This window comes from Neodiprion fabricii, chromosome 5 (genome assembly GCF_021155785.1).
Source record: "Neodiprion fabricii isolate iyNeoFabr1 chromosome 5, iyNeoFabr1.1, whole genome shotgun sequence".
In the NCBI taxonomy this organism is placed as follows: Eukaryota; Metazoa; Arthropoda; class Insecta; order Hymenoptera; family Diprionidae; genus Neodiprion; species Neodiprion fabricii.
The window spans coordinates 17,324,454-17,350,490 of NC_060243.1; the positions used below are offsets into that span (position 1 = coordinate 17,324,454).

General features: G+C 33.1%; 3 protein-coding genes across 6 annotated transcripts in view; 2 read left to right on the top strand and 1 right to left on the bottom strand.

Moving 5' to 3' along the window:
* LOC124182704 (RCC1-like G exchanging factor-like protein) lies at positions 1-9,302 on the top strand. 3 transcript variants are annotated; one of them, XM_046570291.1, is made up of 8 exons: positions 1-300; positions 886-1,146; positions 2,238-2,523; positions 4,314-4,486; positions 4,724-4,885; positions 5,624-5,751; positions 6,345-6,476; positions 9,215-9,302. In XM_046570291.1, exons 1-8 carry the CDS (start codon positions 192-194, stop codon positions 9,218-9,220), a joined length of 1,257 nt encoding a protein of 418 aa, XP_046426247.1. In that variant the 5' UTR covers positions 1-191; the 3' UTR covers positions 9,221-9,302. The 3 variants fall into 3 exon arrangements, with proteins under 3 accessions (XP_046426247.1, XP_046426246.1, XP_046426248.1); XM_046570290.1 differs by lacking the exon at positions 9,215-9,302 and adding an exon at positions 6,561-7,093; XM_046570292.1 differs by lacking the exons at positions 886-1,146; positions 9,215-9,302 and adding an exon at positions 6,561-7,093.
* Positions 6,486-22,443, bottom strand: LOC124182691. Its single transcript, XM_046570263.1, has 16 exons — positions 22,289-22,443; positions 22,094-22,143; positions 20,341-20,536; positions 19,233-19,398; positions 17,850-18,031; positions 17,574-17,735; positions 17,299-17,456; positions 15,901-16,241; positions 15,283-15,394; positions 15,067-15,196; positions 13,929-14,068; positions 12,859-13,062; positions 12,640-12,789; positions 11,799-11,947; positions 9,879-10,098; positions 6,486-9,014 (listed from the first exon to the last, which is right to left on the bottom strand). Exons 2-16 carry the CDS (start codon positions 22,131-22,133, stop codon positions 8,878-8,880), a joined length of 2,487 nt encoding a protein of 828 aa, XP_046426219.1. The 5' UTR covers positions 22,134-22,143; positions 22,289-22,443; the 3' UTR covers positions 6,486-8,877.
* The window catches only part of LOC124182693, a 13,404-nt gene continuing 6,655 nt past the window's right edge, over positions 19,289-26,037 (top strand). Inside the window, exons 1-4 of one of the 2 annotated variants that reach the window (XM_046570266.1) lie at positions 19,289-19,413; positions 19,522-19,641; positions 25,407-25,593; positions 25,758-26,002. In XM_046570266.1, the coding sequence (XP_046426222.1) occupies positions 19,587-19,641; positions 25,407-25,593; positions 25,758-26,002 (487 nt within the window). In that variant the 5' untranslated portion in view covers positions 19,289-19,413; positions 19,522-19,586. Of the gene's footprint in view, positions 19,414-19,521; positions 19,642-25,052; positions 25,147-25,406; positions 25,594-25,757; positions 26,018-26,037 lie in introns of those variants that run through there. The other variant, XM_046570267.1, reaches the window with a different exon arrangement.

Below are 26,037 nucleotides of genomic sequence, written 5' to 3' on the forward strand. Positions count from 1 at the left end.
TAGTCCAACTTTTGAGCCGAACGGTGCTTCAGTGTCGTCTCCTGCCGACTGCTCCGTGATTAAGTGTTACCGGTGTTACCGCAGATGAAATTCTAACCTCAAACAACAGACAACCGTGCAAAACAGTCGCTTACTCAACTATGCCATAATTAGTACGGCACGTTTCAACTATTGCTACAAAAGTTTAAATAATGTTTAAGCTAGTCAGAAATTATTCAAAATTATCTTCTCCAAAAGTTCGGCAAAAATTGACAGCAACGAAAACAAAATCTCCAAACCCACCACCAAACGAATTGCCAGGTAACGAATACTCTAGGGATTTTTTACCGTAAACAAATGTGACGTAATGAATAACAACATTGGCGATGTGTATTTGCCTGATACAGTGACTTCACTGGAGTTACTTCGATTTCACGAAAATAACACCGACGACACTTAAAAAGTACCCTGAATTTTACGTTACATGATATCAATCCTCTAAGAGTGATTGGTACTGACTGCGTTATTAACAAATTGTTTCGTATTGTACTGTGTAAACAGAAATAAGACATGAGAATTCCCGAAAATCTTGCCATTACACAATGCAGGCTAAATTCACTCCAATCTCTTTCACGTCGCTTTAGCATATCTTTATCGCAGTCATTTAATTGTTCTAATAAACTCTGCCTAATGTTAAAATTCGGACCATTTGTAGTACACAAATTGTAGTGGTTTCTTCGAGAGTAAGTTTTTTGTGCCCCTATCTGATACATACAACTTATAATAAATTATCTTAACAAAAGGATGTTTCTAGTTTTTCAGGTGGGAGCAAAAAAAATATTTCTTAGACATGTAATGTCTTAATATAAATAATGCTGAAAATTTTTCTATAATTTCGCATTGCAGTATTTCAATATCCAGTAAGTCAGAGTAGCGACCGCAGGGTGTACGTTTGGGGCCTTGCTGGTCATGGAGCCTTGGGACTTCAACCGCCGATCGCGAAGCGCAAGAAGTTCTTATTTTATCACAAACCGAACAGACTTCGATTTGCAGAACAGCATCGAGTGATAGATATCGAATCTGGTTATGGGTTTACGGTCTTTGCCGTTGACTCGAAAGATGGAAACATCCTTTGGGGAAATGGAATTAACACAGATTCTCAATTGGGTAAATGAACGTGAAGATGAAAATATAAATTCAATAAATGTTAGATATATCATTTAGTAGATTCCATAAGTTGGTTAAAATTTAATATCGACCAAATAACGTAATATTGTATAATTGGAAGTTGCATCTTTGTACACAACTTCTAACCCAGATGCTGTAAAAGAGAGATATCTGCAACATGGCACGTGCACGCATTTGTACAAAATGTATAAAAATTTGGGACAAAAATATTAAACTGATTGTATACGTGGGTAACTATCAATCTACATTCTGCGTAATATTTTCGACGGTGTTTATCATTAACAGTAACTTGATTCTACAAGTAGTAGCCAATGGTTAGGAGTTGAAAATCGGATTTATCTAAACATTCCACACTTCTTTTTTACCTTTCATTTGAAAAAGCTGTAGGACTCAAGTCAAATGGTAAAAACAAATGAATTCCACAATTTCAAATTGAACCTTCGTCTTTGAATTTTCGGCACTGCCTGTTGTCGAGAAAAAATATGACCTACTGTGCTTTTGGCATAAAAAAAGTTTGATTCTTATGATTTTGTAATCATTTTTGAGGTAGATCTTCTGAAATTGTGAAAAAGAAACATAGGTTTTTTCAACTTTTCAGTCGTATATACATGACGGATCAAAAATGGATTTTTATTTATTTTCTTTATTCAAATTCAGACATTTTGGTGTATATCCTCAAGTTTTTAGAATTACATCATAATCAAATCATTAAAAATATTCCAGGGATATAGAATATATATAGGAAATCCATGATCCCTCGAATATTTATTATGTTTTACAAACGATGCCATTTCCATTCCACTATACAACTCAGAATGTACTCTATAATGTTTACTATTTCACATTAAAAAAATGCAGAAAATTTATTCTTACTAGTTCGCAAACATGGACTGAAAGTGTAAGAAACAGTTCCTGACAACAGCCTTAAAATGGATTTCATGTTTGGAAAGATCAGACTAAATTTTAGTCAAATATTGCTAGGATTGACAGATTTTAAAGGTGCCTTCAGTGCAGTCTTCATTCGATTTGATTCACACTTTTGATTAAATTTGATCCAATTCTTTCCTCAGGATATGATGAAGCAGCAAAGGATCCTCAAAATGTTGTTCCACTCCCAAAGCCGATACATCTGCCATTAAAAAATCCGTCCAGTCAAGTAACTGGACTTGCTGCTGGTCGTGCACATTTGTTAGTTCTAACAACCGAAGGCCTGTTTACACTTGGAAATAATGGTTATGGTCAATGTGGACGACCAATAATTGTCGATGAAGATTACACAAACAATACAATAGTTCATCATATACCAGACATCAAAGGAGAGCGCATAAAATCTGTAACAGCAGGCCAAGATCACAGGTACGTGATAGCATTTACCAATCAGCACTGTCATAAGTTATTTTGATCATTTGTTTTAACAGAATCATCTCAGATAACCGTTGAACAAAAAGATATTGCGCTGCCGTCAAAAAAACATTTTTTGCAATCAACAATTCTTTTTTCTCAACATACTAAGAATTTTCCGTTTTTATTATTGTCTATTCAATTAACCACATTAAAATGATGATAATCTTACTTGTAGAGACAATTACGAGAGAAATTATTTCTCATCTCATCAAATGAATTTGTACATGAATAATCTTATTTTCATTTAAATAATACTCGTTACCTTAGACAACAGTGAACATAAGATAAGATAAGATAAGTAAGATTGAAGTTAGTAACGTTAATGTAACGAAACATTGAGAAACAAAAATCACTATTTCTTAATTAAAAGTGACTGAAGATGTTATTAAGTTTTCAAAGTATGAGAGTATTTTTATATTCATTGTATGATTTAACGAAATTTAAAGAATCCTAAACTTGCAAAATAACGATTTTTCCTAAAAATACATGGCTATATTAACATTATGAACTTGAACCTGATATTTACTCATTATTATTGACAATGAATAATAAATTTTCTCGGGAACTTGGACAGAATTGATCAGATTCAATTTATCAAAATTTGCAACGTTTCGTTGGTTTTATTTATTTTCCAACTTCATCAGGCAAGTTTTGAGGTTAAATCGTCGTTAAAATCCTCTGGTCCATAACATCAAGTCAAAATTATGTTTAAATAAGACTAGACAGATATATACATTTTTGTTTTTTTAATAAAATTATAAACTCATTGTGCCAATAAATCAATTTAAATTAAATAAAATGGACAAATATAATGATGGACAAATACACATGTCAAACGTAGTGACTCTTAAATCACAGACTGTACTCTATTACTCTATTACTGTACTGTATTATTGACAATCACTAAATTTTTTTGGATCTGCACACGGCAATGGGCATTCCATAAATTTTTTGACTTGCAATAAGCATTTTCTATAACATTTCGGTTTGTCTTGTATCTCCAAGAAAGATGAGGCTAAAGTTCACAGAATTATTCTAACAATGCATTTCTAAACGTTAATTTTCATTTTGCAACTTTACGTTAAATTCAATTCGGTAAAAGATAATAAACCAAAGTTGACCACTATCTTTTATAACATTTTCAATGTAAATAGTACAAAACGACATGTTGTATCATTCTAGTTCATATATTTTGCATGAAATAACCATTTATTACTTCAGAATATATATATATATTTTTTCTTTTCAAATTTAAATCATTTCATTTGACGTTTAAAGTTCGTAAAGCAAAACATTTCTTGAATGAAAAAAGGTGGTTCATTTGATTATGGTATATTTTGCACTAACGGTGAGAAGTGGAAGTTTTTTTAGCCATGTGTGGAGTTTGCAGTACGAGCTTTATAAAACTGGTAAATCTTTAGAAAAAAAACAAAAAAAAAAAAAAAAACGATTCCTGCTCCATTTGTAGAACATAAAGAAATGTTAACATAAATATCGAACGAGATTGAAGTTCATGATGATGATGCAGTGAGAGTGTTTTTATAAATCATTTCACAAACTTGAAAATGTCAGAAATTCAGTAAACTCTAATGAAGCAAAATATACTCGAAATTTTAAGAACTGAACATCTTCAAAGTCATTGCAAAATAGGGACACCTTTTCCAAATCTTTCATTGTGTTAGCGTTAAAAACTTGATAATCTATAAATCAATGAATTACAAGCTACTCTTTGTTTTCTGCAGTATTCTTTTAAGCGAGTCAGGCCAAGTTTATACATTTGGATGGGGTGCAGATGGCCAAACTGGTCTTGCACATTACAGAAATGAGTACAAACCGAGCTTAGTGAAAGGAGACTTGGCTGGTGAAAATATTGTCAAAGTTGCCTGTATGGCAGACTGTGTCTTGGCGCTTAGCGGTATGCTATAAAAAAAAAACTACTTGTTATTATCATTGCTTAACCAATTAAACAAATCGCAGACGTCATATATTGATGTGATATTCTACATAAATTTGTTTGTAGAGACTTCCCATACTAAAAGAATACTGGGGAAAATCTTGAAAGACCTGGACGTCTAATCTGCTTGCGAAATTCTGTATATAATTCAGTTAACCCTAATTCAGCAGCTTTAACATTCTAATATAATTTTGGTAGATAAAGGCACAGTATTCGGATGGGGTAATTCGGAATATGGACAGTTGCCATCTTTGGTTGATAATCACCAAATAAACATTGCAACAGAAATCCAAGAGTGTCGATCCCTGGGACACGTTGTAGACATTGCTGCAGGCGGAAGCTTTTGCATGGTTTTAAACAGTAAGAATATATAATCAATCGATCAAATACCTTCGGTTAAAAATCAATGCTTTTTTTACTAATTTTACTACGAGATCAGCTCACGTACAGTTTTTATCAAATTATCGCGTTCGGATGCTACGGTAATGCTTCCAAAATTGCTGAAAAAGTGTGACTAAAATTATGAACAGCAGTTTAAGTATCAATTTCTCACTGGAAACAGCTTTAAAATGGTGGAAAAATTTACTAGGCTCGTTCAATTTCACTCCATGAAGTCATGGTGGCTTGATTTGTTTGGAAAACTGTTTCTTGCCAGTTCTGTGAAACAAGTTTTGTCTCATTCTCAATTATTGATTAAGTATTGCTATTTCCTGATCAAAATCGATACCACTGGAATCTTGAAAAATTGTATATTCAACAATATCAACTTGATAAGTAAAACAAAAATTGTTGGACTTTACTTGAAAAATTACCTTCTAAATAAAATGACTCGTTCGTAAAATGATGTGGCATTTATATATCAGATTTTTCAGCATCTTAATGCGATTAGAGATGAAAAATGGTTATCCTAGTTTTTTATTTTGCATTCCTAGAAAAATCATCATAGCTTACGAACGTGTTGACCATATGAACCTTCGAAGCAAAGGCTTGATTTTTAAGTGACAAATCTCTTTGAGTAAACAATTTACTGTAATAAGTAGCGGATTATGTTTCCTTACTCTTTTGTCATAAATTTTTCTTGTTGATCTGAATTCCTAGGTGATGGCAACGTTTTTGTATGGGGATATGGAATTCTTGGAGTTGGTCCTGCTGTACAAAGAGCAAAAGAACCTACAATGATTCCGGCTACTCTGTTTGGTTTTAACGCGTATAGCCGTAATAATCGGGTCAGTAGAAATTTGCCTAAAATTCCCCTAGTTCACAAAATTCACTCATGGAATTCTATTCTTGAGCAATGATAGTTTGCTATTATGTTTTTAATACACTTTTGGATTGACCACAATTGAAATTCAGTGTCATCTAGACTTCATCGAAATCAATGGATTATAGATGAGTAGACGGCTAAAGAAATGGGTGAATTTTGGGAATTGATATCTTGAAAACCAACCACTCATTTCGATCGGAGTTTGTTTTATCGAAACGTGTGTAGATCGAACTTCAGCTACATATTTTTTTTTTTTACTATAGAAATAATTGGAAACATTGTTAGTGACAATAACGTCAACCGTTTAGCTAAGTGACATGTTTTGCGGAGCCCACGATATTTCAAAACGGGTCCGACCGATTTACTTCAAGTTTGAAGACAGTGTTCTTGGATAGTTTAGCTTCTTTACCATAATCTGAAATTATTTTTTTCAACCAGTGACGACTGTTCGAAATTGAAATTCGATGTTTCATACAAAATTTACTACTGAATTATTCGATTAAAGAAATATAATAGTCAGCAGTGATAGAAAAAAAATTTTCTACCTTGTCACAGGTTTCTCAAATATACTGCGGTATAAGTCAACTGGCGGCAGTGACTGATAATGGAGACCTTTATATGTGGGGATGCAACAAATTTGGATCTTTAGGACTTGGGAATATCGACGATCAGTTCTTTCCATTGAAAGTAAGTATATGTCAAACAGTGTCATACATTTCATGACATTCTTTATTATTTGCTGTCACATGAATTATATATATTATATTCTAGGTAGCAGTAGGTGCTCAAGTAAAAAAAGTTTCTTGCGGCGTCGATCATACAGTCACATTATGTAAACCTTATATATAAAGCAGTGTTTACCCAACGAACAAAATATATTTTTACGTATTGTCGCAAGGTGTGTATGAATATTAAGAGTTGAACCTCGATAATGATACCGGTATTTGCCAATTGTAGGATTGTAAAAAGTAATGTCTATTTAAAAGAAGGAAATAATTCATTATTTCCGGAGAGCTAATACAGACTTAACTCGTACTAGAGCTTCGCGATTAATCGATTAACCGCAGATTTGAACTCATTTTTTATCCAATTCGTCGATTAATCCAAAAAAAGAAAAAATCAATTTCAATAAACAAATGGCCGATTAATCGAAAATCGATTAATTGAAAGGGTTGATTACTTGATTAATCGGGAAAACTCTAATCGATGTTTCTAATGAATCCATTAATAGGGAAAATGATTAGTTGAGAATGCTAAACAATCGATTATTCAGAAAAACAATCAATGAAAAGAGTCAATCAATCGACTAATTTCAAAAGAATGTATGATTAATTGTTTTATTGTGCAGCCCTGATTCGTAAATAAGGATACTTCATTAGCCCATTAAACTGAACTTTTTCTAGTCAGTATTTTGTTACAGAAATAAATAAAAGACAAAATAAGGGCAAAGAAACTGTTCCTTTTTTAATCTTCTTCCTGTTTTAATTAACTAATTTGTACGTTAACACTCTCATTTCACTAAGTACATCTCATTAAGTACTATGCAATGGAAAAAAAAAATAAAAATTGGGTGCAATCTGAAATGTATTATTAGTACGAATACTACGCGATTATTTGCTTTTTTTTTTATCAAGAATCTACTTTCTTAGTGAAATATAAGTAAAGTGAAAAAAAAATAAAAATTTCAAGTTCAAATAAATTGATCAAACTTTCTTTCAGCAAACCAATGCAAATGTCAAAGTTTACACACTGATATTATTATTTCATTTTCTTCGAAAACTCAAATTTCACCAAATAACTGGGTTTTAAAACTGTAAAACCGGGATTGTGAATTGAAAATGTGATGCAGTTTGGAAATGTTAGTTTCTAAACTGAAATTCAGCAAAATTGATGATGATGTAATATTTGTAATTGATTCCTATGACGCGCTATTTTCAATATCAAAAAAAAATCTTACACCTGGTTTCACAAATACCGACTCCTTTGCGTAATCAGATTAGATTGCAAGCAATTGAGGGAGAATTCACGGATCTGTAATTCATGTTTGCTTTCATTTTTCAGAACCAAAGTGTTGATCGCATTTCTTCAAGATACCATAATTATAATATTTTGAGAATTTTGAATTCGTTTTGAACAGTTGAACTTGAATGTGACATTAATTCAACTTCAAATCAATTGATCGACCATACACAAGTTACAGACGTTTACTTTGATGATTCTATTTTTAAATGAATAATTCTTGGAGAAATGATCACATGGTTTTATACAAGGCTCTGAAAATGTGCCATGTCGCTGCTCACCGGGGAATACGATTACTTTTGTAAGAATATTTACAATATTTATGAATTTATTCCAACTTTTTGTTCAAAGGAACTTCTGTGCTCAAATTCCCATTGGGCTATATTAGTTGTGTAATGGATTTGCTAGATTCTCAAAATCCGAATTTAGTTTTCCACTTGAGAAATGATCAGAATCCGGCAGCCCAAGTATAGTTTCAAGTTTTATGTATCCTATCTCATCATGAGATTAATTATCTTACGAAAATCTAAAATTTAATGTTTATCGCTGTAGTAGCCATTTAATTATTATGTCAAGTATTAAAGAGTAAGTAAGTTTTTGATATTGGAAAGCTAATTACACTGAAAGGCAAAATATTTGTCCTCCTATTCTGTTCAGAGAATGTAGCCAAATCGTTACAGCTTGGGGATAGAAAAATAAATACTACCCTGAAATTTATCTTTATCCAACAATATCGCGTTTACAACTGAATGACGGCGGTTTTTTTTTTGTTTTTTTTTTTCAATTCAACTCCAGTACTGTAATGAAATTCTTAGCTAAAAGTTATCGCACGAACCGAAAAAAGCCATGCTTATGCACTGAGAAAAGATTCCCTCGTGATTAAAACTTGCGATAACTCTGTAAATACAACAAATGTTTGAAAACTCGGGCGCAAATTTTTCTCCATCAAATACTCGATACAATGTTATCTTCGAATAGCGTAAAAATTCCGTAGTATGTATTAACAAAACGCGTGACCGTTTCAACACGGAACCACTTCGGTAACTGCGTTTAACTCTATACACTTATATTACATGAAGTTGATAATGAAAGATACTACCAGAACCAATGGAGCAAAGAAGAAAGTGCTGGCACTGCTTCGGCATACAAGATTGTCGTACGATATTGTGAACTTGCGCATGTCCGGATAACGGCAAACGTTGGCATCTGAAAGATTTTTATGTAGATATACACTCGTGTGTTAAATTGTAGAATACAAAAAATACCAGCGTTTTGAATGGCACTGGATAACGAGCATTTTGTTGGTCAAAATAAAAAGAGAAAAGACTGTTTGAAAAAACTCCAGCAGTGTTATTTGCGCTAATAATGTTGAACACTAATCAAACAACATTTTTATTATGTTATAGAAATGATGATGAGCAAATTCAAATAACACAAGCTAAGATATCAACAATTTGCGGAAAAGTTCTTCAACTGGACATACGAAATGCTTAAACTCGAATGTATTCAATCCGATTCTAATGTTTTTGAGTTCATTTTACTCACCGAACAGATTCTCCGAAATTCTCGAAAAATATTCTAGAAATCTTACTTTATATTATAGTTATAAAGCAAATGTAATCTTTGACGAAGATTTATTGTACCATGCTTTCAAAAATTTCTCTTTATCCACTTCGAAGCTAACTATTTGTGAAACTTTTTCAAGCGATATCTGGATATATTTATGGTAAACAAATTAGGCCTGAAATATTTATAATTCCATCAAAAGCACCAGAGTTTAATCATTTTCAACGTTTAGATTATTAAAAAACTCATCTCTGAAATCGTTGATACCGTAAAACTTCTGTTATTCGAATTTACTCTGAATTATTTCTGTTACATACTAAAGATTTTATTGCATCTCTGTTCACCATTATCGGCAAAAATTAGATTTCTGGAAATTTTTAAACGCTTTTTTCTCCTACTCAGACCAATTCTTCCGTACTTTAAACGCGTCTGATTTTCGTGGTATACTCGAATGGAAAAATATTCATCATGGCTTTGGATTTTCTAGAGGTACTGTAAATATACCTGTGCATTGGTACGATACTGAATCCGAAGCATTAGCTGCCACAGATAAGTAGAGAGGCTGACATCTGTGTATGAGATCCACGCCACTGCAGGATATGCTGATGCTGTGCGTATTTGTTGTCACTGATGTGCAGCTTACGTCGTTCGGAGAAGTTGAATTTGGCTGAACCACCGAACGCGATGTACACACATTCAGGTATCCCCATCCTGCACCTTGAACCTATGCATCAATCAAATATTATGTGGTAACTGTTGAGGTAATTGTTGCATGTATGCGAGGTTTAACCCATTCGCTTTTTTGTACACTAATTTTCGTTTTCTACGAATTTCTCTAAATAACTCTCAAGTATATCAAATCGGGGTAAAATGTTTTTACAAATTCGTTGCCACTATTTATTTTGTAGAATTATTTTGACATTGCGGAAAAACGCAAATTTTGAAAAAAAAAATTCATTTTCTGAAACATGTCCAAAACATCTCAAACTTGTTCAAGAAGTGTTCCTTTACCGAAATAAAGGCATTTTGAGTCAATATTTTCACATTAAAGCAAATGAGTTAAACTATCTAAATTAAGCATTGGGAGAAAATTACTGTTTTGCGTATGTGTAAAGTAACGTTAAAATCTCATTTATACGATTTTCAAGGAGTATGACAATTGTGACATATAACTGGGAATAACGTTGAAATTAATGTTTTCTCAACACTTTGTCTCACTTTATGAATCGAAATGGCTTCATGGTTACCGTTTTATTACAAAGAGCTTCCACAATTTCACTAATCCGCAGAGAAAAATCCACTGTAGAATGTACACTACAAAAATATTAGCTTAACTTATATTCGTGTATATACTATACACTAATGTATGAGTTGCATTCAAAAATCAAGCGAATTCGACATAAACTTTAACTCGACTACCACCTTTATTGAACTCACTGATACAACTATGGTAAGTTTCACTATTATTTTACTATCTCCTCAAACTATCGTATTTCGACTGTATCTTCTATGCTGAATTTTACTCCATATATTTCTATCGATCGAAAAATCTAGTAATAGACACATGAAGGATTGAAACGCAGATTTAGACTGAAATTTCAGTTGTGATTAAAGTTTAGGTGAAGACAAAGGAGTTTTAAAACCAGAATGATAACGTAGAAGTATGAAAAACGTATATGTGGATACATGGTTGCGTATTGGCAAAATTAGCACGCATTTTTTTGATAAATCTCCATTTGCGAAACAGCGATTCACTTCAAAAGTATTCTTGCAGGCTTCACAGCGGTAAATTTCCTAAATCCTAAATATACCCATTTTTTTTTCATGCCTTCTCCTTTTACGAACTCTCCAAAGTTCAGTCTTTCTCCTAAATCCCTAACTCTTCTGAAATTTTGTCATCGGTTTTTTCATTTGCGTTATTCGAATTAGATGGTCAAAGTTGAGTGGAAGTTTCTACTGTATAGAATTGAGATAACAAATTGAAAGATCGATGGTATGATTATTTAATGGAGCTTTTCTAATAGTTGCAAAAACTATGGAATTACACACGTCATTAAAGAAATCTTAATTAGCTCGTTTGCATCCTTACTATTTTTGCTATACGGTTAAAAATATATACGAAACTTTATAAGACAAGAAATAAAAGAATGAAACTAATGTACCATACAGTTTTCACTATACTCATGCTCGCATGTTTTTTTTTCTTTAGGATTGTTCAGAAATATTTGTACCTGACATCTTCCCATTTTCATTCGAATTCATCCCTGTTTCTCTTAATTTGCCTAAATCAAGCGCCGTGAAGCCTGCATTTCGTTACGCTGACCGTAATGCTTTGTAAGTTTGAAGACTGCTGTTATGTTATCAATGAAAAAAATGGTATTATCAATTTCTCATGAGTACTAAATGCTTTGTCACGTTGTTTACCTTCACAGTTGCCGTATCTGTAGAAAAATAGTTGGGATTCAGTCTGTAGTATTTGATGCCTGAAGGTTCTACGTAGTCGACAAACGAGGCTGTTGATCCTGTTGATGAAAATGAAGCTCCACATGCAGAATTGATAAGGCGTTTAGGAACTGAAAAAAAGTAGTGAGTACAGATACAGTAATATCTTATCTGTGAAGAAATAACACTGTGGAACGTAAAAACATTACGACATTTTTTTGCTGCATTTTCATTACAGTATTTTCTACACTCTTGTGTTGATGAAATTACTGAAATTTCACCAAACGATAATCTTAGATATCCAAAGAATTTAATCATGCTGTCCTTCATTATTTAGGATATGTGTTGAATGTAGTCCATGAGATTTTCTTTACAGCGACAAGTCATATTTGAATATTTGAAGTCCATGCACAAAAATCCTTTTCGACTTTTCCAAAAAATCATGTTCTGATAATTTCTTACGTAACAAAGTTTGAATTCAAAAAATTATCCGAATTGGTTCAGAGTTTGAATGTTTGTTTCATCAAAAAAACAAATTTTGTCTAAAAATTAAAATAAAATTTCTCCACTTTCTTCCAGATATACAGAATTAAATGCTTTTGTACCTAAAAATTTGGTTTTTGAACATTAAATGGAATTTCAAGAGATGTAAAAACGAATTAGGATAAAAAGTTCCACAAGTTAACAGAGCGTGCAATTTTTTTGTACATATTCTATAGATTTTTGTCGCTTGAAAATATTTAAACATTTTAAATCTTAACCAGAGATTTACTTGAGAATGTATCAGCGTATGTAACTTGGCATAAAAAAATCACAGCCTTACCTTGTTTGATACGTGATATAACTGGATTGATCGTTGTCAAAGTGTCTGTAGTGCTTGTTGCGGTTATCGCAAACGTGTCTGTGGTCGAGTTGGCTGCAATATCGGACCATTTGTCCTTGGATCCGTAAGTAAGATAGAGAAACACGGAATCTGAAAAGAGCAAAGAGACGATGAGCAGAGGTGAGGGGTGATTTTTATGTGCTATGGGTCAATACCGACCAGGTACTTCCTCCCTTATGATCCTCAATTGCTGCAAACAATACTCTTTGTCGGCGTCTGTAGTAATCGATGAGGTGTAGGAAAGGACTAGTACAACATCCGAGTTGCTGCCCCCAATGTTTTGGCTTTGTTCTTTGTTCAATCTTTCCTTCTGCAGAATACGCAGGGCTTCAAGTGCCTTGGGCAGGTCGAAACCCGATGTAACTAGATATTCAATTTTATTTAACTTTAGTTACTAGCCAAGATTCAGCGTTTTTGTTACCCTGGTGAAAATAATTTCTACGATATTCCACGAAAACGGAGAACAATACAAAATTATAGAAACGCGTTATTTTTCCTAGCAAATCATGTTTTTGCTTTTCTTTTTTTGATTTTTTGTAGAAAACGATGTAGTACTATGAAAAATTGCAATCATCTCCAATTATCTACAAATAAATAAAGAATCGACTACCCTAAAAAGTTGTAACGAATCTTGGTGAGTTTTTGTAAAAGATTACGAATTTTTATCAAATTTTTTTTTTTTTTTTTTTTATTCTAAGCGACAATAATAAAACATCCATTGGCCGTGAAAATCAAACCAAAATTCTGAGAACTGTCAATTCAGATGAAAATCTACAATCGAATGTAAACAGTTATAGTCTTATGTAGATAATTGTGGATAACTGGAAGTTCTTTCAAATGTGTTGAGAAAGTCTACCATTCAAAAACAAAGCAATTGCCTTGATCGAATTTTACAGTAAAATTTCAATATTTAGAAATCATTCTTTATAATATGTGAATTTCCCACTCACAAGAAAAAGTCACTCGAGCCAAATCGAGTACATACCTAGCAGATCGTGTATGCTTATGTTCAAAGAGTCTTTTCACATTTTGCGCATGATTTCAGTGGATTTTGATAATTTATCGTATACCTTTTAACTCACTAAAACACTACGAAGTTATGTAAAAAATTGTATTCAAAAACTACGATTGTGTTTCAGATTCCTTCGAAAATGATAGAGATTTTTATGGAAAATCAAGGGAACTTATTCCACCAGGGTTGTCAAGCAAATAGTTAAAGTTGTACGCACAGTTGGCATATTGAGTAGCGTTGAAACTGTAAAAATCCAGCAGCGTGTTGCTACTGTTTATCATAAGACTTCCATCGTAGCCGTTAATCAAAGTAAAGTTACTGTTGAATTTCCCAACTTCGATGCCCTCTAGCAAAGATCTGCGGATACCAAAATTCTCAGTTTTAACCAGTCAGTCACACACAAATAACATTCCTAAAAGCAATATCCCCAGATATTGTGTGCAATTTCACTAGCAAAAACTCTGTGTGAATTTCCGACAGTTTTTCTCGAAAGTTTCTTGCAAATCATAATTATTTTCAGAAATTTCGCTCAGTTTAGTTTCGTTTAGAATAGTTTCATTCAAAATATTCTTTTACAAATTCACAGTCTAGATTTTTTCAGCTGCATTTCAGATAAATTAATTTCAACTGTTTCCTAAGAAGTTCTAATTTCAAAAAATATCAGTGATACAAAATGAAGTTTGGAAAGAATGTAAGCTCCTTCCAGAAACCCTCTAGAAATTCATGAGATCGTTTAGGAATTATCAGAAAAACTTAGCCAGAAATAATGAAGAATGTTTATTAAGAGTTCTCCAAACACATTGTCTATTTCTGAGAAATTTTCTACTAAAATTACGAGAGTTTTTGAGAGTTTTTGAGAGTTTTTGAGAGTGCCAGATAAAGTGTCAAAATATTCATAATTGCAAGGAAGAAAAAAATTTATGAACTCTTTCAGGATTGCCGATCTTTTAGAAAAACCTGGAAAACTGAAAAATGTTAACAAGTTGTTCTTGGAAAGGCGAAATCTGATGTTCAATGCGGTTCTCGCGTTTCTAACTACCACTTGTGATTTGAATTAACTATTCGATTTGCAAAGTTTTTTAAAACATAGGAAAAGTGTTGCGAAATACGATATTTGGAAGCAGGAAGTCAGGGGAAAAAGTCTGAGGGCTTTTAAAACCGAGTGAAGTAACTCGCTTTTCTTTTAATTTTCACTTACCTTTCAAATAAGGTTTCACAAATATATTTTTCCAAAAACACGAAGAATCAGTATAATTAAATTTACGAATTGTAAGATATTTATCGAACAGCTGAGAGGGATAAAATATTCTTAATACCGATAACGAGTGAATCTCCCTGAAAGGTAAATTACTTACGCGAGAAACGGTTGGATCGTAGTAAATGGCCATGTAGTATCAATGATGATAGTCAAATCAGCAGAAGCGGTGTTGGAGTCATTTACCGCGTTAGTAGCATCACAGGGTAAATCACTATTCATCGACGCGGCTGAAGATTTCAATAAAAATAATCATTTGGATTGGCTAAATCTATCATGATCGTAGGTATTGATAATTTACTAATATATGACGTACGAATGTAGACGCTAAGTGCATTTGCTGCAATAGTGGCAAGGCTCTGTATGCGCTCAGCACTCATCGTCACTCTTGCGACTTCCTCGTATAAAAGCAGGGCTGAACTGTACACCTGAAGAGAAAAACGGTTTTTAGCATGTGATCCGCTTTGTGAAAGTAGTTTTGCAAGAGTATGTGTGCCAATCCGTCAACTTTTGGCGAACTTTTCAGAGTTCAAATTTTGATCTGCCAGGCTGTAATTTAAATACTTATAGTTTCAGCAGTTCCTGAGGGTCTACATTAAAATGGGTTCCATATTCGGAAAGATCTGACTTTTTTTACACGCTAAATACATTGGGTCATTATTTTTTTGCGACGTCAGCAAGTACTGTAAATATGAAGACGAAGGTTCATTTCAAAAACGTGATAATATTGCTAAACGTGTTTCTGGCAAACTGTTATGCTGAGAGGCCTGAAATTGAATGTTTTCATACCTCATACACCCCTAACACACATTCAAATTGCAGCCAGATTGAAACTTTCACCCTAAGAAATTGGCAGAAAATTTACGGGTCAACTCATATGTAATTCTTTTCAATTGTACTGCGTATTTTACTGTTTACTCGATTTTTGTCTCACCTGATTCACCATCGTGGCGTTCTCGGCGACAGTACTAAATAACGTTCTCCTGTTGCAAGCACGCATAGTAGAATTGAACACCCCTCGTGAGCTGTAATACATGTCGAGAATCTGTGAAAGCCTCAAAGTCGAAACTGACGAGTACCAAGAAGCAACACTGTCAGCCAGAATGAGCCCATCCAGATCTCCTCGTATTTCTGCGGTCGTCGTTTCAAGGTTCTCGTTGGTAGTGAGAAAATACCATCGTGGTAGCGCTGTAGAATTGAAGCCACCGATCGCTCCAATATTTATCGAACTCACTTGCCCGGGTCCTTGGATTAGTGCTGCTTCTGCCAAGTCACCTTTGACAAAATTAAAGTCAAGGTTCCGTTGCAATATTATCCCAACATTCATAGTATTAGTATCGTGATAATTCTATGGGAAAATTACCACAATATAGTTATTCGTGGATGACAGGATATTTCAATATATTGAAAAACAGATCGTTTAAAACTGAATTCATCTAATATTAGTCAACTTATACATGCTTCTTAAAATAATGGGTATTGACCTGATGGAGAAATTGGCCCTCTTAAGCATATCCCTTTTGCGAGAAATGATCTTCAGAAATTATCGCAGGAATACCAATTTGACCTAGAATTAGACTTTTTCTACGCATTTCAAAGTATCTGAATTCTTCAGAAATGTTAAATTTGTATTAATTATTCTAAAAAATCGTCTAATTTCTTAAAGATTTTCAGAGAATGTCAGAATTCAAGAAATAGTTTTTTCAAAAATATTCTCTCAATTTAAACATGGCCAGTGACAAAATGTCGATTTTTTGCCTCGTCACTTGTGCAATTAAATACACTAATCTTGTTGAAGGTTTTTACATGCACAAAATGGCAATTCAAGGCATAAGATATCTCGTACTTGAATCCCTCAAAAGAAGAGTTATTTCAAACTTCTGCTTACACTGAGAAATATTTCTTTTGCTGTAGTTATTGGAGAATTTTAGTAAAATGAGTATCGTTCGCACAACGGCCTAAATATGCTTTGAATTGTAAGAAAATTTAATAGAAATTACAAACTATTAGAAGTGTGATTATAGCTGTCAAAATAAAAAATTTTCAGATAAATAACGCCTCAACATCTAATCATCACAACAGTTACAAGAAAATATAGTACGAGTTATAATAGTCAATAAGAATAATAACAAACGCTGGATTTTCTGGTTACGGCTACTAATCTAGTTTTCATTGTGTGTCGGGAAGTAAAATATTTTTCTATTACGGTTGAAAATGAGAATAGTAAGGATCTGGATGGATGCCACGACTAGAAATTTTTCTCAGTTTACAGACGCTTTGAGTAAAATTAACATGTCTCTCTAAGTTGTTTTGGAGTAACCGATTTTGATACCTCCTAATGTAGCGATCCATCTATTGGTCAAAGCAGGACCGGAAGTGTATCCTTTTTCCTCCAAATCTGCACTTAGTAACTCAGCAAGAGTCACCGTCTGTGGCTCGAGAGCAGCGGCGATACCTGCCAATACAGGACCCATGGAAACAGCACCCCATCTGCAACATATCCAAATATCTTAGAATGTTTTTGACATTCGAACAAGCTTTTCTGCTACTGTAAGACGTTTTTCTCTCTCTATTTACTGAGTAATATGTAAAATGGATGAAAATTACTTTGTCTTTACTACGCCATTTTCCACAGGACACGAACTTTGTGTGTACGTAGTAATGCGTGCGCTGTCAGGGTGGTTTGGAGGAAGCGCTGGATACAACCAATTCGGATCCTCCATTGTCACTTTGGGTTGGTATTCATTTGTCTTGTGCTTAATCATTTCTCTGAATCAACAAATACAAGAATTGGTAGAAGTTTCACAAGAGCTTATAATTCATCATTGATTAAAGCATAGTTGAGGATTAATCGACAGTAGTATAATAAACACGTATACTCACAACTCCTGCGGAGTTAACGTCTCAACGTCATCTCCAATGCTTTCAGATTCTGTCGCATCTTCTTCACCAACATTTCGCTCTACTCTATACTGAGCTGTTTGAGATATCGTGCTGCAAACTGAACTCTCACCGTCTCGTTGTATCATCTCAAAACTACTCGACAGCATGTAATGGAGCGAACACTGCAAAGGTAAAAACATTTTCAATATGTTCGGTACAGAAGATAAAACTCTATGAGATCTTGTAGATGCAATTTTATTTCATTTATATATATTTTGCAAGTCAGTTTTCTATCCGCACACTCCCTGATGGAAATATTTTTGTGCAAAGCATGTTCGTGAAGCATATAAAATTTGTAAAAAATTGTGACAACTTTTCTACAAAGCTTTGTACTAAATTTTTAAAATACACAAAATTAAATACGTTCCTGGAATGAATTCAACAAATTTCATTTCAGATACTTCACCACATTTTTACCTTACTAATGTAACAATAAATGGAGCTTGTCGTTTTTGTACACATTCTTTCAACCAACCATCATCAAATTCATTGCATTATTACCAAAGGTAATCCTACATCCTTCGCATGTATTTAAAGTTTGTCGTCGTAAATCACTTGATTTCTTCCTGTTGTCAGAATGTTTATAACTGTTAATGGATGACGGTATTTTGGTGGTAAATTTACTAATAAGAATCAGATAATACAACAAACGAAAATATAGAAATTTGGCTAAAAGTTGGTAAGCAAAATGTTATAGGATAGTGTGCAGTTGTTCTAAAATTCTATAACTTTTGCACACTTGTCTTGTGTAGAAATGCTTGCACATTTACCGCGCAATCTTACTGCATACAAGTTTTTTAATTTTTACAATACGCTCACACAATTCATGCATCTTTTTCAGCAAACTAAAATTTTCTCCAGAGTGCTAATACAGGGTTCATACGCACAGGGAGAACGTGGAAAATCGGGAAAACTCAGTAAATTTCTCACAGCAGGGAAAAGTGAGGGAATTTCGAAAATAAGACTGGAATTTTGACTCTGTCGAAGAAATAAACTCGTTGTTGTACAAAGTATTGGCAGTTTTGAGAAGAAAAAGAATTGTACCTCAAATTTTGTTTCGTACCACCACCACCACCATGCATTCTACGTACTTTATTTAATGCCAAACTTTTTTTTTTCTAGCAAAAAATCACAGGCTGTTGTTTGTAAATTGAGAGTCAGACGGTAAGTTAGTTACTAGTTGATATTGAAGGTATTAGTATTAGTGAGAAAAAAATTGTCATTAATCAGCTACATATTTCTTGAAAGGTTACTGGAAAAATCCCATTTTCCAGATTTCAAAAAGCGTACAAACCCTATAATAGTGAAAGAGTTCGTACTTACTCTTTCAACGGCAGTTAAACTGCTGTTCGGAAATGATATAGCATTCCCTGGGATAAGTTTAAGTGTGGCAGCGTGCCGAGAAAAAGACATTCCTGTTGGTGAAAAAGGCACTATTCCATCTTGAACTTGAACAGACGGATTCCTTTCGATACCATCTTGCCGGAACCTGGCGTAATGGAAGGTTATTTTCATTCACAGCAAATGCAGGATATGATAAAAAAAAAAAAAAAACAACAAAATACATCAAAATTGTCGAAACTTATCAGATTTCTATTTGTTGTATCCACAGGTCTGGATAAAATGCTGTCATCAATGCAATTGGAAATGATAAATACGTCTAAAAATAGTATTTGAATGGTCAAATGGAAATGCTACTTTCTTCAATTAGAAACTACAAATGTAAACGCAGGTATTTGAATTCAGTTGTAAAATGTAATATGGTAATAAATACTGTAAATATTTGTATTTTCCTATTAACTGAGATACGCATTATATTACTTGGCAATTTATTTTGTGAATGCATTGATTTTTTTCCATAAATAACCGTGCAACTCGTTATATAATTTCTGTCGTAAAAATGATTGTATTTAGTAGTGTAGTATGTCAAGTACAGAGTTTCAAAGCACACTACGGTTTTAAAGATTTTCACCAGATCTAGCTGATCATTATCATTGAAAAGATATTCCACTACTATCACACGCTGTTTATAATATTTATCTACAGACATACTTTGTCTTCACACGCGATTCAGTAAAGAAAAATATCAAACCACTACTCTATCTCAGCGAGTGAATCGGTGCATTGCTGAACATACTGTCTTTAAGTTGAAAACTAAGCAAAGACGTCGCAATTATGACACAACTTATTCCAAATCGAGCGCACCGTTTTAGAATATCGGCCAAAGTGTTCTGAGAAAAGTGTAAAATTCACTCGAAGCATCTGACAATTGGACAAATGTACATTATTTTCTATTTTAAATAGAAAATAGAAAATGCATGTTCAAAACTATTTAATGTAGGGACTAGAAAATAGAATGTAAACCTTTCAAATATTACCCAACCCTGCACTTGTCTAAATTATTGTTCTTGATATTCAACTGTTCATCTACCTGTGGAGAAGAGCTATTGATAGAGTGCGAAGATCCATGTTAAGGCCTGCCGTATTCTCAATTTTACGAATCAGGGCTATCAAAGCAGGCATGCTGTGTGGCAGCCTGTTGTCTTTTACCAGCATAGCCGTTGTGTTATAACACTCGAGTAACGAGGCGGGAATGTTTCTTGCAGCATTTTCTTGCGCCGCAATTCCTGCAGCATCGTATCATATATTTGGTCGTCGGAATGCATAGATCAGTTTATATTTATTCTAAATTTATTCTAAGTATAAAATAAGTAAAAAGGTATTTATATGGAGATTAATATCTACAAAATTTTTAGTTATTAAAAAAGCTGCTCTTTGTAAACGAATTAATAATCAGTTGCTCGTGCAAAGTAGTTACAGGATTTCACATTTGTCGTACTTTTACATATATATATATATATTGTATATATATTAGGGTGTTTCAAAAAAAGAAATTTTTTTTTTTTCTTATGGTGTCCAAAAATTGATAGTATACCTGAAAACAAGAATTTTGGCGCCAATATGAGCTCTTAATACCAATAGTAAGGTTTGCCTCTATCCATTTCTTTATTTTCCATTTAAATAACACGGGAAAATTTATTTATTATTTTTGAATTTTCATTACTTTGGAACGGTTCATCGTAACAACAATCTGAAAAAAGAGATTTGTAGGAAATTTCACGCTCTACAAAAAACGTCTGAAGATCAAAGTTCCTCAGATCAACCGTTTCAAAGATATCAGCGATCAAAAATAACACTAATTAAAAATTTCAAATATTTTCCAAGAAAACTACAAAAAATATCATATGCCATATTTATACTATTTTTTACGGAGAATTACATTAATTCTGTTAACCTGAGCCTGTAAACTTTTTTCTTTGCTAATTAATTCAATACTTAACTCACAAAAAGCACAAAAATCATTTATGTGATATTTTTAACCTTTATATTTATGTATTTGTGCTTTTTGTGAGTTAAGTATTGAATTAATTAGCAGAGAAAAAAGTTGACATACTCAGATTAACAGAATTAAAGTGATTCTACGTAAAAAAATAATATAAATATGGCATATGATATTTTTTTGTAGTTTTGTTGGAAAATATTTCAAATTTTTGATTAATGTTATTTTTAATGGCTGATATCTTTGAAACGGTTGATCTGAGGAACTTTGATCTTCAGACGTTTTTTGTAGAGCTTGAAATTTCCTACAAATCTCTTTTTTTAGATTGTTGTTACGATGAACCGTTCCAAAGTAATGAAAATGCAAAAATAAAAAAAAAATTTCCCTTGTTATTTAAATGGAAAATAAAGAAATGGATCGAGGCAAACCTTACTATTGATATTAAGAGCTCATATTGGTGCCAAAATTTTTGTTTTTAGTTATACTATCAGTTTTTGGACACCATAAGAAAAAAAAAAATCGTTTTTTTTCTTAAACACCCTAATTATATGTATTATGTAGACCAATTTAAATTTTCGGTTTTATATATACATATACAATTAACTCTAGTCATTATCAATTATTGAACTAAATAATGACTGATAGTAATCTCACTTCAGAATGCAATCACTTATTGTACAGCAAAAAGATAAAGCAAATCAGGATTAGTCACTAGTATAGTGATTTTTTCATATAAAATTATACTCGAAATAGAAATTAATGTCAGGATAATGTGAACGTACTGTATGTACAATATGTACATATTATATTAATTAAATGTGGCATAGCACCATCGATATCTTACCTGCAAGGTAAATGAGTGTTAAAGATAAGAGTATCTTCATTTCTTCGTTTCTGAAATTGAAAAATATGAGAGATTCAATTCATCGACGTATACGGACAAAATATACAACTGTTTGAACTCATAATTTTCGGTTTTAATGAGCTACCCGTTAGTAGTAACAGCAATAACGATGCCAATGACGATATTAACACTTACGAAACAGCAGAGAAATTATATTTCCATTAGGCAGTGTACGTTCGAACACTAGGCACAGTTTTCCAGTCAGTATTTTTCTTCCACGCACTGTTATAAACTATCGATCTCTGTTACCGATTCTCAGCACCACACCTTATGTGACTACGTACGAAATCTACTATCACTATCAGATGATAAGATACGGTATGCGGTGACTAACAGGTTGCCCCTTCTGCATCAATTGACATACATATGCGTACCTGCATGTATACATGAGGGCATTTCGAAGCAAAATTGCTTTTTTATTTGGCGGGGAAAAATCCCCCCGGAAGAATATCTCTTGTATCCAATTTTACATCTTTCTAGCTGAATAAAGAATCGCGTGTGTAACGGTATAAGTATGTATGTGCCAAAAAGTTGAATTTAGTGGTAAAAGGTTGAATAATGTTTTTCACGGTATTCGAAATGCATAACTAAACTAAAATTATTCGAAAAAATAAATAAAGATATGAGTTTTTATGTTTTGTGGATATGCCAACCTTTCAGCGCTAAAATATAGTTTTATTTATCGAATTTACAATCGGTATGAGGTCGCATCTGCCATTTTAGTCTCTTTTTTTCTCGTAAACGACACAAAAACCGTCGAGACATCGGATTTATGGGTTTCAAGCAAATATTTAAAAAATGTTTATTTTCTCAAAACATGATATCGAACCTACCTGTATAAGGTCGTAACCGACATTTTTTTATATTTGGCAAACGATAATTGATCCATTCGTCAATTTCAACGTTTTTGAACATCTTCTTATGTTGCTCGTGTATATATGAAGGGCAAAAAAGAAATACAATGTTCATCCTGGAAACATTTTGTAGAGAATGAAATTCCACCTAGAAATCAGTTGAATTCGTGATGCAAAATCAGTCGTTTAGCCACTGAAGAGGTTTAAATACTAATTTTTAACTTTCCGTTTCTCTGCTTTCAGGGGAAAAAAGCTTTCACTAGATCTCGACGTTTCAAAATCTAGAAAATCACCTCCGAACATTTTCGGTTGTGCGGCTGTGTGTGTGTGTACGTGGCCAATTTTTTTTTTTCATTTAACGATACCTCGAGAACGAGTTACCGAATTTCAATAATTTTGATATCAATCAACGCGGCTTCTCCAAACTTAGAACTGATTAGATTTTAGCTTTCATCGGTTCAACACTTTTTGATTTATTTGAATAAAAGCATTCCAAAAAATAAGATAAACTGATGATATCTTGAGAACGGATGAACGGATTCGAATGAAAATTGGTACTTGAAGTTTTTTTGTGTCGCTGATCGCGGCTACAAGGTTAGACTTTCAAAATTTGTAGTGGTTCCATTCCATTCCATTCATTGCAGTGATTAAAAATAAAAAAATCGTTAAATTTTCATGTAATATGGTACCTGAGGGCATTTGAATTGTTAGTCACGAATCTGAATTTGTAGTTAGGAATTCCAATTGGATATTAATTTCTTTCTTTTTTGAATTTGGAACGCCGTTTGTTACAGAACATCGACTTTCGAGTCAATTGACTTATAACTTTTGAACCGTTTAAACTACGGATTTCACTCGACAAACACTTTAGTAGAGAATTTAATTGTATGTAACTGACAATGAGTGGTAACTGTTTGAAAAAATTACATCTTGCCCGCATTATTTAAATGATAAGACTTAAAATTCTGAAAATGAACTTTAAAATTAAAAACTTTTCGTGAGGATTTCTTTTTTGCTTTATGCAACAAGTTTTACCGTTCGGATTGAGAAAAATATTATAAATCCAACTACGACTTGTGGTACTTCAAATTTAATAGCTGAACTTTTTTCGTCTGAGATGAAACATTTTAAGCCATGTAAATACAGGCATTTTTTATCTCGACTTGAGCAAGATTCTCTCTCGTTTCTCTTCACTGATTACATTTCATACGTTATATGAATAATTCTCACTCAAATAGGAAGGGTTTTGAAGTTTGACTCTCAGAGTTGAGTAAGAAAAAAAATTTCGATTTATTTTTTAAACTGTAAATCTGTATTGCAAAGCGTTTTTATCGTTTAATTATTGATTTTCTACTCCCTTCAAGGGAAAAATTATCAAAACACAAAATGTTCGTCTCGTCTAAAACTTGTCGAAATAAAAACAATTCGAATTCCTATCGCAAACGATGACGTGGGATTTCCGAATATAAGCACAAATTGAAGATCAAATTCTAAAGTAAAAATCTTATGTCATGGTTTACGTTGGAGATTCGAATTTTTTTTTTTTTTTTTTTTCGAAAAGTTCGAATGAAAATGAACACGTTTTGTTCCGATAATTTTTATCCCATAGCGAGCTGTCTTAGAGAAAAAAATGTCACAAGTTATCAACTCGTATTTTAGAAACATTTAATGATCGATTAGTGAAAATTCATAAGTGCAAATCAAAAACACTTTGGGATATAAAAAAAAGTAAAAAATTGTAAAAAAAAAATAAAAATCTGAAAGTCAAAATTTGAATCCCTGTGACTTAAGGGAGAATTACTCATGCATACAAACTTTTATACCAATACCAATGTTCACTACTTACATGTTGGTTTAATTGAGAGATATGAGATCTACGGTCTTTTTGTTCCTTATTTTGGTGCAAAACTGCAGTTAGGGCACAAATAGGTCATTTCGAGTATGTGTACTTAACTATTTCAAGTTTTTCCGTTATCACAGTCTTATCACAGGTGAAACGGGGCTTATCTTATTAAATCGTTTCGCTTCTAACTCACTGTGGATAGTGTACTATTAAACGTGATATTCTACGGTATTTCCTGTTATGTCTTTAATCTGTCACAATGAAAAGTGATGTCCTTTTAGTGTTCATATATTACGGTACGTAGGTTGAATTGTTCTCATGAATATACATGCGTACAAAATTGATATAGACAATGCACATTGTTGTATTATCAAATAATTCAGCGACCTCTCGGTTACACCATTCAACAATAACACAATTCCGTTTAATTCATCAGTTTTTTAATTATTCAACGCATCTTGGTTGGTTCGTGAATTTGATATAACAATAGGGCGAATGATTTGATGAAAAAATTAAATCTGTCTTGCGTCATAATAATTTTGGAATTATCTTTCAGGACTTGTGCTAGTGAACTGTCAAACGAGTATTCCTGACAGATTGGAGGAATGCTATCGAAATGGCAGTGTCGCAGGTACTGAGATACCGACAAATCTTCGCGTTCTTATAGATCTCATACAAAAGGCTGAGCATTTTGCGTACACGAGATTGGACATGAGAGCGATGACCTCCTCATTGCTTCACAGGTATGTGCAAATACAGTAAAGTCTCATCTACACGCTTTCCAAGGGGTATAGAAATCATGACGTACAAGTAAGTTTAGTGTCGAAGTGAAATTTTTTCCTAAGTCATCATTCATCCGCATTTATTTATGCTTTTACTGTAATCGATATGTTTAATTTAATTTAAGGTTCAGATTCGACGGTATCGAGCATCAAGAAGACGTTGCTGTTACCAGTGGAATATCACCTTTCAGCGGCACGGGATTTCAACGAGAGAAGCACAAAATCATCGAGGAACTGGTGCCTGGTGATTACCAAGTTTTTCCTTCCGAGGCTCTGACCTTGGTAGAACGCTGCACTTTACATCGTATGATATCGTCAACCATTTGGGAGCATCCTTCGGCTACCGTCGAAAAATTGTGTAGCACACCGAGTGAGAAAGTTTCCGGTGAAGACACTATAAGACGA